The sequence below is a fragment of the Onychomys torridus genome, chromosome 1, assembly GCF_903995425.1.
Source record: "Onychomys torridus chromosome 1, mOncTor1.1, whole genome shotgun sequence".
NCBI classification, from domain to species: Eukaryota; Metazoa; Chordata; class Mammalia; order Rodentia; family Cricetidae; genus Onychomys; species Onychomys torridus.
The window spans coordinates 98,413,086-98,429,041 of record NC_050443.1 but is presented as its reverse complement, the minus strand read 5'-3'; the positions used below and the strand labels follow the sequence as shown (position 1 = coordinate 98,429,041).

General features: G+C 38.3%; 1 protein-coding gene across 1 annotated transcript in view; it reads right to left on the bottom strand.

The window, feature by feature from the left end:
- LOC118576013 (ATP-binding cassette sub-family A member 3-like) overlaps positions 1–15,956 on the bottom strand; it is a 100,936-nt gene that overhangs the window by 70,663 nt on the left and 14,317 nt on the right. The window contains exons 5-7 of the mRNA XM_036176407.1: positions 11,178–11,437; positions 7,372–7,488; positions 6,758–6,875 (exon numbers count right to left, since the gene is read on the bottom strand). Coding sequence (XP_036032300.1) covers positions 6,758–6,875; positions 7,372–7,488; positions 11,178–11,437 — 495 coding nt within the window. The remainder of the gene's footprint in view (positions 1–6,757; positions 6,876–7,371; positions 7,489–11,177; positions 11,438–15,956) is intronic.

The window sequence follows — 15,956 nt, the reverse complement described above, 5'->3', positions numbered from 1 at the left end:
ACATCTACACACAGAAAATATATTTAACAAGATCATAGAAGAAAACTTTCCCAACTTAAAGAAGGAAATGCCTATGAAGATACAAGAAGCCTATAGAACACCAAACAGACTAGACCCCCCAAAAAAGTCCCCTCGCCACATAATAATTAAACAACTAAATGTACAGAATAAAGAAAGAATATTAAGGGCAGCAAAGGAAAAAGGCCAAGTGACTTATAAAGACAAACCCACCAGAATAAGACCCGAATTCTCGATGGAGACTTTGAAAGCCAGAAGGACCTGGACAGATATAATGCAGACACCAAGAGACCATGGATGCCAGCCTAGACTAATATACCCAGCAAAACTTTCAATCATCATAGATGGAGTGAATAAGACCTTCCAAGACAAAACCAGATTTAAACAATACCTATCCACAAACCCAGCCCTACAGAAAGCACTAGAAGGAAAATTCTAACCTAAGGAAGGCAGATACACCCATGAAAACACAGGCAATAGATAACACCACAACAGTAAACCCCAAAGAAGAGAAGTACACACACACTACCACCAAAAAATAAAAATAACAACAGGAACAAACAATCACTGGTCATTAATATCCCTTAATATCAATGGACTTAATTCACCTATAAAAAGACACAGACTGACAGAATGGATATGAAAACAGGACCCATCTTTCTGCTGCATACAAGAAACACACCTCAAATTCAAAGACAGACACCTCCTAAGAATAAAAGTCTGGGAAAAGACTTTCCAATCAAATGGTCTTAAGAAGCAAGCTGGTGTAGCCATCCTAATATCCAGCAAAATAGACTTCAAACTAAAATCAATCAAAAGAGATGATGAAGGACATTACATACTCATTGCAGGAAAGATCCACCAAGATGAAGTCTCAATTCTGAACATTTATGCCCCAAACACAAGGGCACCCACATATGTAAAAGAAACATTACTAAAGCTTAAATCACATATAAAACCCCACACATTAATAGTGGGAGACTTCAACACCCCACTTTCACCTCTGGACAGATCGGCCAAATCGAAACTTAACAGAGACATAATGGACTTTACTGATGTTATGGCTCAAATGGCCTTAATCGATATCTAAAGAACATTCCACCCAAACAAAAAAGAATATACCTTCTTCTCAGCACCCCATGGAACCTTCTCTAAAATCGACCACATACTTGGCCACAAAGCAAATCTCAACAGATACAAAAAAAATTGGAATAAATTCCTATGATTTCAACAACAACAACAACAACAACAACAAAATCATGTCAAAAATCCTACAATCTCATGGAAACTGAATAATGCTCAACTGAATCACCAATGGGTTAAAGAAGAAATCAAGAAAGAAATGATAGACTTCCTAGAAATCAATGAAAATGAATACACCACATACCCAAACTTATGGGACACTATGAAAGCAGTGCTAAGAGGGAAATTCATAGCACTGAATGCACATACAAAGAAGCTGGAGAAATGTCACACTGGTGACTTGACAGCACAACTGAAAGCCCTTGAACAGGAAGAAGCAAAGTCTCCCCGGAGGAATAGATGCCAGGAAATTATCAAATTGAGAGCTGAAATCAATAAAATAGAAATAAAGAGAACAATACAAAGGATTAATGAAACAAAGAGTTGGTTCTTTGAGAAGATCAACAAGATAGACAAGCCCTTATCCACACTAACCAAAAGATATAGAGAGAGCATCCAAATTAACAAAATCAGAAATGAAAAGGGGGACATAACAACAGACAATGAGGAAATCCAGAGAATCATCAGGTCATACTTCAAAAACGTCTACTCCACAAAACTGGAAAATCTAAAAGAAATGGATATTTTTCTGGATAGGTACCACATACCTAAGTTAAATCAAGACCAGAGAAACCATTTAAATAGTCCAATAACCCCTAAGGAAATAGAAATAGAATCAGTCATTAAAAGTCTCCCAACCAAAAAAAGCCCTGGACCTGATGGTTTCACTGCAGAATTCTACCAGATCTTCAAAGAAGACTTAATACCAATACTCTTTAAATTGTTCCACACAATAGAAGAAGAAGGCATATTACCAAACTCCTCCTATGAGGCTACAATTACTCTGATTCCCAAACCAAACAAAGATGCAACAAAGAAAGAGAACTATAGACCGATCTCCCTCATGAACATTGATGTAAAAATACTCAATAAAATTCTGGCAAACAGACTCCAAGAACACATCAAAACAATTATCCACCATGATCAAGTAGGCTTCATCCCATGGATGCAAGGGTGGTTCAACATACGAAAGTCCGTCAATGTAATACACCATATAAACAAACTCAAGGAAAAAAAAACCCACATAATCATCTCACTAGATGCAGAAAAGGCATTTGACAAATCAACACCCCTTCATGATAAAGGTCTTGGAGCGATCAGGAATACAGGGAACATACCTAAACATAATAAAGGCAATCTACAGCAAGCCAACAGCCAACATCAAATTAAATGGAGAGAAACTCAAAGCAATACCACTAAACAAGGCAAGGCTGTTCCCTCTCCCCATACTTATTCAATATAGTACTTGAAGTTCTAGCCAGAGCTATAAGACAACATAAAGAGATTAAGAGAATACAAATTCGTAAAGAAGAATTCAAGCTCTCCCTATTTGCAGATGACATGATAGTATACATGAGTGACCCCAAAATTTCAACCAAGGAACTGATACAGCTAATAAAAACTTTCAGCAACATTGCAGGATACAAGATCAACTCAAAAAAATCAGTAGCCCTCCTATATACAGTAGACAAACAGGCTGAGAAGGAAATCAGAGATACATCACCCTTTACAATAGCCACAAATGATATACAATACCTTGGGGTTACTCTAACTAAGCATGTGAAGGACCTATATGACAAGAACTTTAAGTCCCTGAAAAAAGAAATTGAAGAAGATGTCAGAAAATGGAAAGATCTCCTATGCTCATGGATAGGAAGGATTAACAAAGTAAAAATGGCGATCTTACCAAAAGCAATCTCCAGATTCAACGCAATTCCCATCAAATTACCAACACAATTCTTCACAGACCTGGAAAGAATGATAATCAACTTCATATGGAAAAACAAACCCAGGATAGCCAAAAGAATCCTGTACAATAAAATAACCTCTGGAGGCATCACACTCCCCGACCTCAAGCTCTACTATAGAGCTACTGTAGTAAAAATAGCTTGATACTGGCATAAAAACCGACATGTGGACCAATGGAATTGAATTGAAGACCCTGCACACCTATGAATATATAATTTTTGACAAAGAAGCCAAAAATATACAATGGAAAAAAGAAAGCATCTTCAAGAAATGGTGCTGGCATAACTAGATGTCAATATGTAGAAGGCTGCAAATAGATCCATTTCTGTCACCGTGCACAAAACTTAAATCCAAGTGGATCAAAGACCTCAACATAAATCCAGCTACTCTGAACCTGATAGTAGAGAAAGTAGGAAGTACTCTTGAACACATTGGCACCGGAGATCACTTTCACCAGTAGCACAGACACTGAGAGAAACAATCTATCAATGGGACCTGTTGAAACTGAGAAGCTTTTGTAGAGCAAAGGACACGGTCAACAAGACAAAGTGACAGCCTACAGAATGGGAAAAGGTCTTCACCAACCCCACATCTGACAGAGGGCTGATATCCAGAATATATAAAGAACTCAAGAAATTAGACATCAAAATGCCCAACAGTCCAATTAAGAAATGGGCTATAGAACTCAATAGAGAATTCTCCACAGAGGAAGTTCAAATGGCTGAAAGACATTTAAGGAATTGCTCAACATCCCTAATTATCCGGGAAATGCAAATCAAAACGACTCTTAGATACCACCTTACACCTGTCAGAATGGCTAAGATCAAAAACACAGAAGACAGCTTATGCTGGAGAGGATGTGGAGCAAGGGGAACTCTCCTCCACTGCTGGTGGGAATGCAAGCTTGTACAGCCACTTTGGAAATCAATATGGCACTTCCTTAGAAAATTGGGAATCCATCTCCCCCAAGATCCAGCTATAGCACTCTTGGGCATATACCCAAGGTATGCTCAATCATACCACAAGGGCATTTGCTCAGCTATGTTCGTATCAGCATTGTTTGTAATAGCCAGAACCTGGAAACAACCTAGATGCCCTTCAACTGAAGAATGGATAAAGAAAATATGGTACATATACACAATGGAGTACTCCTCAGCAGAAAAAAACAATGACATCATGAGGTTTGCACACAAATGGATGGATCTAGAAAAAATCATCCTGAGTGAGGTAACCCAGACTCAGAAGGACAAACATGGTATGTACTCACTCATAGGAGGATACTAGATGTAAAACAAAGATGACTAGACTGCTACACAACTCCAGGGAGGCTACCTAGAAAACGGGATCCTAGGAAAGACCCAAGGATCACCCAATGACAGAGAAATGGATGAGATCTTCATGAACAACTTGGATGACAGTGGGAGTAATGAAGGGCTAGATTGGAGGGAAAGAAAGCTTAGGGGAGCAGGAGATCCCAGCTGGATCAAGAACAGAAAGGGAGAATGAGGAATAATAGACAATGATAAATGAAGACCTCATGAGACCAGGAATAGGCAGAGTGCTTGAGAGGTCCCCAGAAATCCACAATGATATATCCTCTGTAGTCTGCTGGCAGTGGTCGAGAGAAAGCCTGATCTGACCTAGTCTGGTGATCAGATGGCCAAACACCCTAACAGTCATCTTGGAACTCTCATCCAATAACTGATGGAAGTGGATGCAGAGATCCTCAGCCAGGCCCCAGGTGGAGCTCCAGGTGTCCAACTGTCGAGAAAGAGGAGGGTTTGCAAGAGTGTGAATTGTTGAATCCAAGATTGCAAAAAGCACAAGGACAAATAGCCAAACGAATGGAAGCACATGAATTATGAACCAAAGGCTTTGGAGCTCCCAGCTGGATCTGGCCCTCTGGATAATTGAGACCTTTGAATAGCTTGATCTGCTTGGGAGGCATCCAGTCTGTGGGACCAGGATCTGTCCTTAGTGCATGAGCTGGCTGTTTGAAACCTTGGGCTTACACAGGGACACTTTGCTCAGTCTGGATGGAGGTGACAGGACCTGCTTATACTGACTCTACCATGTTTAAATGAATCCCCAGGGGTGTCTTGATCCTGGAGGACATGGGAATGGAGGGATGGGGCTGGGGGGGGAAGGTGGGAGTGGGGGCGGAAGGGGGGGAGGACAGGGGAACCCATGGCTGATGTATAAAATTTAAAACATATAATAATAAAGAAAAAAATTATTTATTAAAAAAAGAAAACAAATGAAATTGCTTTTATATAACACTTCACAACTCTAATTTGGGGCAAGTCTATTATTAAGGACATAGAAAAATAGGAATTCTCACATTCCAGTGGGATTGTAATTTCACAAAAATCCCTTGGCATGTGAACCCTGAAAGGGTAAGGAAGAAAGTTTTATTTGTCTTTGTTGTTAGAGACCATGCTAATCACAACATATGAGAATGTGTGAGTGGATGAATGGATGAATGAATAGCCATTGATTTTATTGTCTATTCTCATTTCAATCATCCAAAAACTTTTCAAAACCTACCTACTACCTTAAGACCACTTTCACTTGCATTATTGTGATCTAGGATCTTCTTGTATGTATGCTATGACTTATTAATTTTCATTGCTCTCTGCATGTCTTCTGGTGGCTAGTTTCATACATTATCCTGAATGTACTGTGGGACACACAGATTAGACATTGTTTCTCTGTGTGTCTGAGTGCCCCTAGTTGAGGTCAGCAGTTGAGTCTGTTGACTTAAACCGGTTTGATTGCCCTACCTTACACTGAGAACCCAGAAGGAACAGACGGAGGGAGGGAGAATTCTCTTTTTCTTCCTGACTGCCTTCATGTCCAGAACACTAGTCTTATCCTGCTTGGGACTAGACTGATCCACTGACTCCTCTCATTATTAGGCATCAGAACACATACTGGAATTAATCAGTGGCTTTCCTGGATCCCTTGGTCACAGATTTCAGATGGGGAGGGTAACTTTTCGGCCTCCATAACCAAAATAAACCTCATCATAATACCCCTTTATTTTCCATTGTTTCTGCTTCTTTGGAGAATTCTACAATAATTTTTGTGCATATTATATCTATACTCCAGAGGTCAAACCCACTTCTGTGGGAGTAGGCACTGCATTTCAAATACCTAACAGACCAACAACACACATTTAAGTACAAGAAGCAATTCTGCTGTTTTCTTGATTTTCTCATCATCAAGCTAGCAGACACTGTTCTCTCCAGGTCAAAAACCATCTGCATCTCAACAATTTCTGGTGGAAGGGCTAGATGGATACAAGAGACAGTTCAGGTTAGAAAGAACACCCACATATGATCAAATACGATCACAGCAACACACAAATCCTGTGCTTATCAATTTTCACCACTCACCTCATTCTGTTTCTTCTTTTTTAAAAGGCAAAATCTCATTAGTCCAGGCTGGCTTCAAACTTACTATAATGTTGAGTATATCCATAAACTCCTAATCCCCTGCTTCTGCCTCACAACCACTGGCATTACAGGTGTGAGCCAACACTCTGCACTTGCTCTATTTCGAGGGCACAGGCCATCTCAGAGCATAGAGACTAGGGGTGTGGTGGTAGATAACATTTAGGAGGAGTGTTCAAACATAGTGTTTGTTTGTTATTGAGCCTCTTTCCCAGGAAGAATCATGTACTCACCTTTATTAAACAGTGTGCTAACCATAAAACTGAAGAATATAGATGAGATGGCATAAAGTGACAAAAAGACAAAGACAAGGATTGGATCATTGTATTGGAAGATTTGTGCAGGTTCAATCTAGCAAAAGAATTAGAAATCTGGTTTAGTCATGTATGATGTGTTATCATGACAAAGTATAAGAAAAGAAATGCCCTTAAATACGTTATTATTCCTGGTCAACACTAGTGACACACTCAAGGAGATGAAAAATTAATACTTATTTTGGACAGGGTCTCATAGAGGCCAAACTGGCCTTGAACTCTTTGTAGCTGATGATGATCTGCCTCTGTCTGCTGGGATTACAGGCATGCGCCATTACTCGCTGTTTATGCAGGGATGTGTATATGTTAGACAAGTACCTTAAAAGCCTTCATCTCCAGCACCAAATGACTCATTTCTCATAGAAGGTCTGCCTAGGCTTGAAATGAAGTCTGCCAAGAGACCAAGCAGCTCAGATTCTACAATGATGTCCACACAAGCTAAGTTTTCCTTTCCCGGTACCAAAGATGTTAGGCTGCCTCTGTTTCCCTCTTAAAGTTTAGACACAATATACTGGACTCAAAAAGATACTTGCCTTGAAAAATAAAATCGCGCATATAAATATGATGTTAATAGAATACAAACAGAAGAATGTGACGAAATAGGCAACCCAGAGCATCCAGTTGCTCAGTCCTATCATGAGTTGGTATTCCTGTGGGAGAATTACCACAAATTAAATATCATGAAAAAACACATACACAACCACACAGTGCCTTAGAGTTCTCAAAATGTACTGACACATTATCTAATTTCATATTTATGGCCCAAATCTCCAAGTTAAAGAGGATAAAACTTGGCCCAGGATCTCCTGTAATTTCATTAAAATTGTTCAGCTAGTGACTGAGTCCTGTAGTTTTTATAAGCTCAGAGGTCATTTCTCCAATAATTGCCTGATACTGTTAAAGACACAGAGTGCATGTAAACAAAGCTACAAACCACTAAAATATATCTTTCTTATAATTATATTTCTAGAAAAAGATATAATATTTAAATTCAATCATAAAACTTGAGAGTACTAAAATTAAGATGAAAAGAGGAAAATGCTCACAGCTTTAGCAATAATCCTTATAAACAATCTATTTTCTTCAGAAGTAGTTGTTTATAGAAATATGAGGTATTTTGAGTTTTAGCAAAAGCATATTCAAAGCATTCACAAGGAACATAATGTTAGCTTAGATTAAGAAAGGTCAGTTGAAAGGTCTCAATATTCAGAAGCTACTTAAAATATTTTTATTGAATTTTACTAATGTATCAATTTAAATATTCTATGACTATAGCCCACTCCCGATTTCTACCTGCTTTATACATACAAGATTCTCAAGGAATGCCTTTTGAATTAATGAATGCATGACTGGGAAGATCTGTGAACATATGCATGCTATTCAAATCTCTTTAGAGTGGTTACAGGTTCGTGCTATTACCTGTAAGAGACAAAAACAAGATAAAATGTGCCATTAAGTTTTCTGGAGTTTAATACTTGAAACAGATGCACTTTGCAAAATTTTATCTATCACCTATCTATCTATCATCTATCTATCTATTATTTATTCTTGTGTTTGTGCATGCATATGTGTGTGCATGAGGTATGCATGTGGTATGGTGCACATGGAAGTCAGAAGACAATTCTTGGAAGTTGGTTCTCTCCTGTCACCTTCTGGGGTCCAGGTATAAAATTCAGGTCATCAGGTCTGTGTGCAAGTGCTCCTGCCTGTGAGCCATCTTATAGACACTTACTTAGCAAACTTTAATAAGCACTTACAGCAACAAAGTACATTTAACAAAAGTAGTGCGAGACTTGTACATAGAAAGTGCAAGACATGGTTGAATGAGATGACAGAAAGTCGGAATAAATGCAAAGCTCCTCATTTCATGAACCAGAACACTTAATATTGCTAACATGGTAAGATCCCTTAATTTAGTGTACAAACTAAACACAATCCCCTTTTAAAGATCTTTGTACAGTTACATGAAACCTCAGAATCTACATAAAGCCCAGAATGGCAGCATGTCAGTAATCTTAATACTCCTATGACAAGATAGGAGGTGGCAACAGGGGACTCTCTAGAGGCTCATGAGCCAGCCTGCTGCACATATCCATGAAGAACAAAGAGACCCTGTCACAAGCAAGGTGGGAGGTGAAGACCAACACCCAAAGCTGTCCTTTGACAAGCATGGTATGGCATGTAGGCACCTGCACTCAGACACATAAACATATTCACAGATATGTATTATATGCACATACATAAACTTAGAGATTGACAAACACTAATAAAATTCATATGGACATTCAGAAGACCCAGGGTAGTCAAAACAATCTTGAAGAAACCATCACACTATCTGGTTTCAACACATACTGCAATGAGCTTGCTGTGCACAGATCACCAGAAAGGTCTGAGTGTACCTTACAACTCACTTTAGACGTATACCATTAATCTTGATGAACTACACATTTGCTAACAGGTGGGAATATTTTCTATTTTTCCCCTGTATTATTATTTGATCTATATGTTGTTTATATAAGTTTGTTGTTTAATTGCCAAATAACTGTGAGCTCTATTCTTCACTCTGCTGTTCCCAGAGAAAAACATGCTTTGTATTATCCAGGCCTTTTCTGTTCCCTGAGATGTGTTCTGTGACTGTTTCATATCCAGTCTTGGTTTAATGTTCAAATATTTGTGTTTTCCTACTTCTGTGACTCTTATTAAATATGTAATTTAATTCTCTTGGTATAGAGATCATACTCTGTTATTTGAGGCTTCTGGTATACCCACTATACTTACAAAGAATGTGATATTACAGATACATTGGATGTCGTATCTATAAACATCATTTAATATATTTGTGAGTTTTGTTGAAATTCACCTCATATTTTACAGCAGAATTGAGTTGAAGTGGAAATACAAAAATATATCCCATGAAATAGTCATCCAAATGGAGCTGGGGTAGCAGAAGTATTAGTAAACAAAAATGTTTTTACATCAAAATTATTATAGAAGTCAAGGCTATTGTGTTTTGAAAAAAAAGCCATTTTATCATGAAGATGCTACAGTGAAAGACATGTATGAACCAAAAGCAAAATCAACAAAATACACAAAGAAAAACACCAACAGGATTAAATGAGGCAAAAATCACTGGAGACTTCAATATAACGTTTTCAGTCACAGAAAAACTGGACACAAAGAAGCTCTGTGAAAAATGGAGGATCTTCAAACAACACTACCCAACTGGATTCAAGTGACAGAACATGAAATCAAACGAAATAAATTCTCATTTCTTCCTTAACCATATCCAGAATAAATGTTAGCCTATAAAGAAAGTCTTAATATATTTCATTTTTTACATCTTAGTTTTTTATTTACTTTGCCCATTGTAATTTTAAATTTTATTCTTTTCTTTTTTTTTTTTTTTGAGCATGATATTATGTGAATTATCTTTTCTTATCACAAAGGGATGAAACCTGAAATCAACAACAGGAAAACTGAAAAAAACATTAACAGGTAGAAATTAACAATGCATCCTTCAAGGACCAGTCAAGAAATAACAAGGAAAAGTAGAAGACAAAAACACAAGACACCAAAGCTTATGGGACGCAGTGGAAATGGGGCTGGAAGAGAACTTTACAGCTAGAGAGGCCTGAGGTAAAGAAGAAAGAGCTACAGCCAACAGCCTAACTTTTTACCCCATGAGCCTAGAAAAGAAGGACAAGCTAGACACAGGCACAGAGGGAGAGGGTAACCCAGATTAGAGTGAGATAAATAAAGCAGAGAAGATGCAGACGGCAGGGAAAAGTCGAGACCAAAGTTAATCAGAATGGCAGAAATCTGTCAGACCAGCAAAGAGTCTGGGAGCATAGCTTCTGATTTTACAGAAACGAGTCACAAGAGAGGATCATGAACCGCTGAATGGCAAACAAAAATTTGAATAATGGAGAGAAAATGGAGAAATGTGTAAGAACATGATACCTATTAAGATCAGATAAAAGAAGAACAGAAAAATTGTCCAGACTTATAACTAATGAGATCAGATCAGTATTCAAAAACCACCTGATAAATCACTAACCCTGGACTGGATGCATTGAGTAGTTTGAGGGTAGTTGATATTCAAATTATATCTGGAATGTTCCTTAAAGTAGTCTTCCATATACTGAAACTAAGAGTCATCTAAAAAAATTTGAATAAAGACAAAATTATAGAGAATTGCCACAAGTGTGCGCTTTGAATGGCTGCACGTGAAAACAAACTGTTGGTTTTGAACATAAGGAGCTAATTCAACCTTCCACATAAGTTCACCCCACACTTCCAAATTTTCAATGTAAACGCTGTCTACAAGAAAAATAGTTACCTTCAATTGGTTTTCCTTTTCCCACACAATGGACTGAACCAGGGTAAGATAATTCATAAAGAAGGTACATGCCATTGTTAGAGGGATGAAAATATTAGCAAGTTTATGGAAGAAATCCTGATGAAAAGCAGGGGTTGGAAATCTCTGAATGAAAAGGCTGGTGTCATTAAAGAGTGCTGTCGCACCAGCACCGCCATGATGTAGCATGATGGCCTTGTCTAAGGCATGTTGCACGGCCAGGAACCCTTCACTGATGTACCCTAAAGGAGAGAATAAAGATTCTAAGTAAAATGACTAACAACATCTGAGCTGAACAAAGAAAAACAGTAATTCGTGTATAGCCATGCATTGTATATAAATGTTCTGGCAACGAAGGTGATCTCATCCCTTTGTCATCTATGACAAAGTGAGACAGCCACCCTAGCCTGTGTGAACTCATGTTGATGTCCACATGATGAGATGGGAGCTGTCTAGCAATGTCCTTCTGAGGCCTTATGCCCTTGGTAGGTGACACATGACTAGATGTCAACGAGGAAGAGCAGAGTTAATTTTAACCAGGCTCTTCTCTTGGTCTAAGATCCTCAACAGCCCCCACAGCTTCTCCACACAAACTCAGAATGAGTCCAATTGCTGTGAATAAAGATGGTCTAGCTCTTTCTTCTTCAAGCATTAGGACTTTCTAGTTTCTCTTTCTGGGTCAGACGAGAATTTAGAGTAATTTGTTGCACTGAATTGGTGAGAACAAATATATTTTCTTTGTTCCTGATGTTAGGAGGGGAATGCACAATGTTGAAGTGGTAAGCTACACATCTTCCACATGTGTGCTGTATTGGATAGGTACTTTTATTGGTACCTTTGGGTGAGGGAGTTTGGGGTTAGTTTTTTTAAAAATATGTTTTCATGCTAGAAAAATCAATACGATGGAAAATTACAAAAGCAGTACAGAGGGTTTCTGTATGCCATGCATCATCAAAGGGAGGTTGGATCACCCCATGCCATCCTGTATAAACAGAAATATCTCTGTGATGTTGAAATTTCATGAGAGGGAAGGGCTAGGTTTTTAAAGTCCCCAAAGGCTCTTAGAGGGGCAATAAATACAAAGACTGAGGAAAACTGCTGTTGACCATGTATCATGTTTCCTTAGCCTCAGATGCTGTTATCACAGCACAGTTCTCAAAACTGAGAACCTAACACAGGTGCAATACTATGTATAATACATAAGCTCCGTTTGCATTTCACCAAGTGTTTTCCTCAGTGTCCCTTCTCTGTTCCAGTTTCCTGCACAGAATGATGATGCATTGCACTTACTTAGTAAGCTGACGTGCTCTCCTCTCATCTATGGAAACTGCTCATGTCCCCCCCCCCCCCCCCCGCTTTTTTTTTAAATCAAAAATAGATATGTTTCCCTCATAGAAAATATCGTGATTACTGTTTCCCCTCCCTCTGCTCTTACCAGTCACTCCTCATCTCCCCCCACATCCAAATCTATATCTTTTCTGTCACCACTCATCAGAAAACACACAGGCTTCTAAGGAGTAATAATAAAATAAAAATATAATATAATAAGATAAAACAAAACTAACACATCAGAATAGAACAAGACAAACAGAAGGGAAAGAACCCAAGAGAAGGCCCAAGAATCAGAGACCCACTCATTCGCACACTCAGAAATCCAATAAAAACACTCATCTGGAAATATATATATTTTGTGTGTGTGTGTAAATAAGGCAAAATTTTAGAAAAAACAAAAAGCCCTGATATGACATTATGAGACACCCCCCCCCCCCAAGATGCCATTGATATTTTGTTGACCATCTATGGCTGGGCCTGCAGCCTACCCTTAAGAGTAGTTTGTTTTACCCATAGACTCCTTTGTAGGCAACTAAATTTTCATTTGCAAATGGTTATCAGTTGGAGACTGCTTATGGGTTAGTGATGGAGGCATGTGTCCATTTCTCCTTTCCACTCTAAGACTCCATCTGGTATAGGCCCATATAGGCCCTGTGCATGTTGCCAAGTCTCTGTGAGTTCATATGCATGTCAATCTTGTTGATTTAGAGGGCCTTGATTTTTTAGTGCCCTCTATCCCCTTTGTCTCTTACACTCATACCACCTCCTGTTCCATGGAGTCCTTGAGCCCTGAGGTGAGGGATCTGATGGAGACATCCCGTTTACAGCAGAGTATCCCAAGGTTTCTGCTTATGCATGATATCTGTCTGTGGGTCTCTCTGTATTTGTTCCTATCTGCTTTAGGAGAAAGCTTCTCTGATTGGCAGAGCAGGGCATTGATCTATGAATATAGCAGGAGGTCATTAGGAGTTAAGTGAGTAGTATTTTGTTTTATCATAAGTTCCTAGGCTATCTAGTCTTAGGTTCTTGGTCACTCAAGCAGTGCTGAGTATAGATTTTATCTCCTGGACTGGGCCTTAAGTCAAATCAGATATTAGTTGGTTACTCCTAAAAGCTTTGTTCCACCATTGCACTAGCATATCCCACAGTCAGGACACCATTGTAGATCAAACGGTTTGTGACTGGGTGGCAGTTTAGGTTTCTCCTTTAGTGATGTTAACTGTACCTTCCTATACCAAAGATGCTACCACTTAGGAGTGAAGGATCTATGTAGGCATTAGCTTGACTTATCCATGTTCAATGCGTCGTGTAAGTGTAGTCTTCAACAATGGGGTGAAGCTTTTCATGAGGTCCTGTGTATTAATTGTTGATTTTAGTGCCTGTGGTAACAGTGTTCTGTTCAGAAAGTCATCCCCTATGCCAACGAGTTCAAGGCTATTGGCCGCTTTCTTTTCTATCAGATTCAGTGTATCTGGTTTTATGTTGAGGTCTTTGATCCACTTGGAATTGAGTTTTGTTCAAAGTGATAAGTATGGCTCTATTTGGATTCTTCTACAAGCAAACCATCCAGTTTGACCAGCATCATTTATTAAAGATGCTGTCTTTTTTTCCAGTGTGTATTTCTGGCTTCTTTATAAAAAAATCATGTCTTCATAGGTGTGTTGATTTGTATTTGAGTCTGCAATTCAACTCCATTGATGAACATATTTGTTTTTGTTTTTGTTTTGTTTTGTGTGTGTGTGTGTGTGTGTGTGTGTGTGTGTGTGTGTGTGCCAATATCATGTTGTTTTTATTACCATAGCTCTGTAGTACAACTTGAGATTAGGGATGGTGATAACTCTAGCAGTTCTTTAATTATTCAATATTGTTTTAGCTGTCCTGGGTATGGTGATATTTTATTTGTACTGAAATGTGATTTTATCTGTATGTTAATAAATAAAGTTGCCTGGGGGTCAGAGCTAATAGCAAGCCATAGCAGAAGCTGGGTGGTAGTGGCACATGCCTTTAATCCCAGTACTTGGGAGGCAGAGCTAGGCGGATCTCTGTGTGTTCAAGGATACAGCCAGCATGAGGACACACACCTTTAATCGCAATACCAGCCTTAGAAGACCTGGAGGTCTGTATAGACAGGCAGTGATGAGGAGGTCATGTGGTTGGGTTTATAACCAATGAGAAGGCTGAACAGAAAGTAAATAAAAGGACAGACACACAGGAAGTAGGCCTCTTTGCTGAGGGGAAGGACAGCAGAGGCAGTGAGGGTAAGAAAGGGTTTTTAGCTTTTAGCTATTGCTCTGATCTCTTGGGCTTTTAACTCTGCAATTGGCTCTGTGTTTCTTATTTAATAAGACTGTTCATCTACACCTGGGTTTTGTGTTTCCTATGAAACTGAAAATTGTCCATTTGAGATTTGTGAAGAATTGTGTTGGAATTTTGATGGGAATTTCATTCAATTTGTAGATTGCTTTTGGTAGGATGGTCATTTTTACTATATTAATACTACTGATCAATAAGCATGGGAAACACTTCCATATTCTGATGGCTTCTTCAATTTCTTTCTTTAGTGTCTTATAGTTTTTTTTCATACAAGTCTTTCACTTGCTTTGTTAGAGATACCTCAGTTATTTTATATTATTTGACGATATTATAAAAGGTGTTATTTCCCTGATTTCTTTCTTAGACCATTTGTTGTATGTATATAAGATGGCTACTGATTTTTGTAAGTTAATTTTATATCTAGCTACATTGTTGAAAGCATCAACTGTAGGAGCTTCCCAGTGGATTTTTAGGGTCACTTACGTATACTGTCATATCATCTGCAGATAAAGATACTTCTTTCTTTCCAATTTGTATCCCTTTGATCTCCTTCAGTTGTCTTATTGCTCTAGCTTAGACTTCAAGTACTATATTGAATAGGTATGGAAAGAGTGGACACCTTGTCTCATTCTTGATTTTAGTGGAACTGCTTTGAGTTTCTCTCCATTTAAGTTGATGTTAGCTATAGGCTTGTAAACTGTAATTATTATGTTGAGGTAAGTCCCTTGTATCCCTGATCTTTGCAAGACTTTTATCATGAAAGGGTGTTGGATTTTGTCAAAGACCTTTTTGGCATCTAATGTGGTTTTTGTCTTTTAAAGTATTTATATGGCTTATAATATATCAATTTATATATGTTGATCCATCCCTGCATCTCTGGAATGAAGCCTACCTGACCATGGTGGATGATTTTTTAATGTGTTCTTGGATTCAGTTTGCAAGTATTTTCCTGAGAATTTCTACATCTAAGTTCATAAGGGAAACTGGTCTGTAATTCTCTTTCTTTGTTGGGTATTTATGTGGTTTGTGTATCAGGGTAACTATGGTCTCATAAAATGAATGGACAATGTTCTTTCTGGTTCTATTGTGTGGAATAATTTGAAGAATAGTGATGAT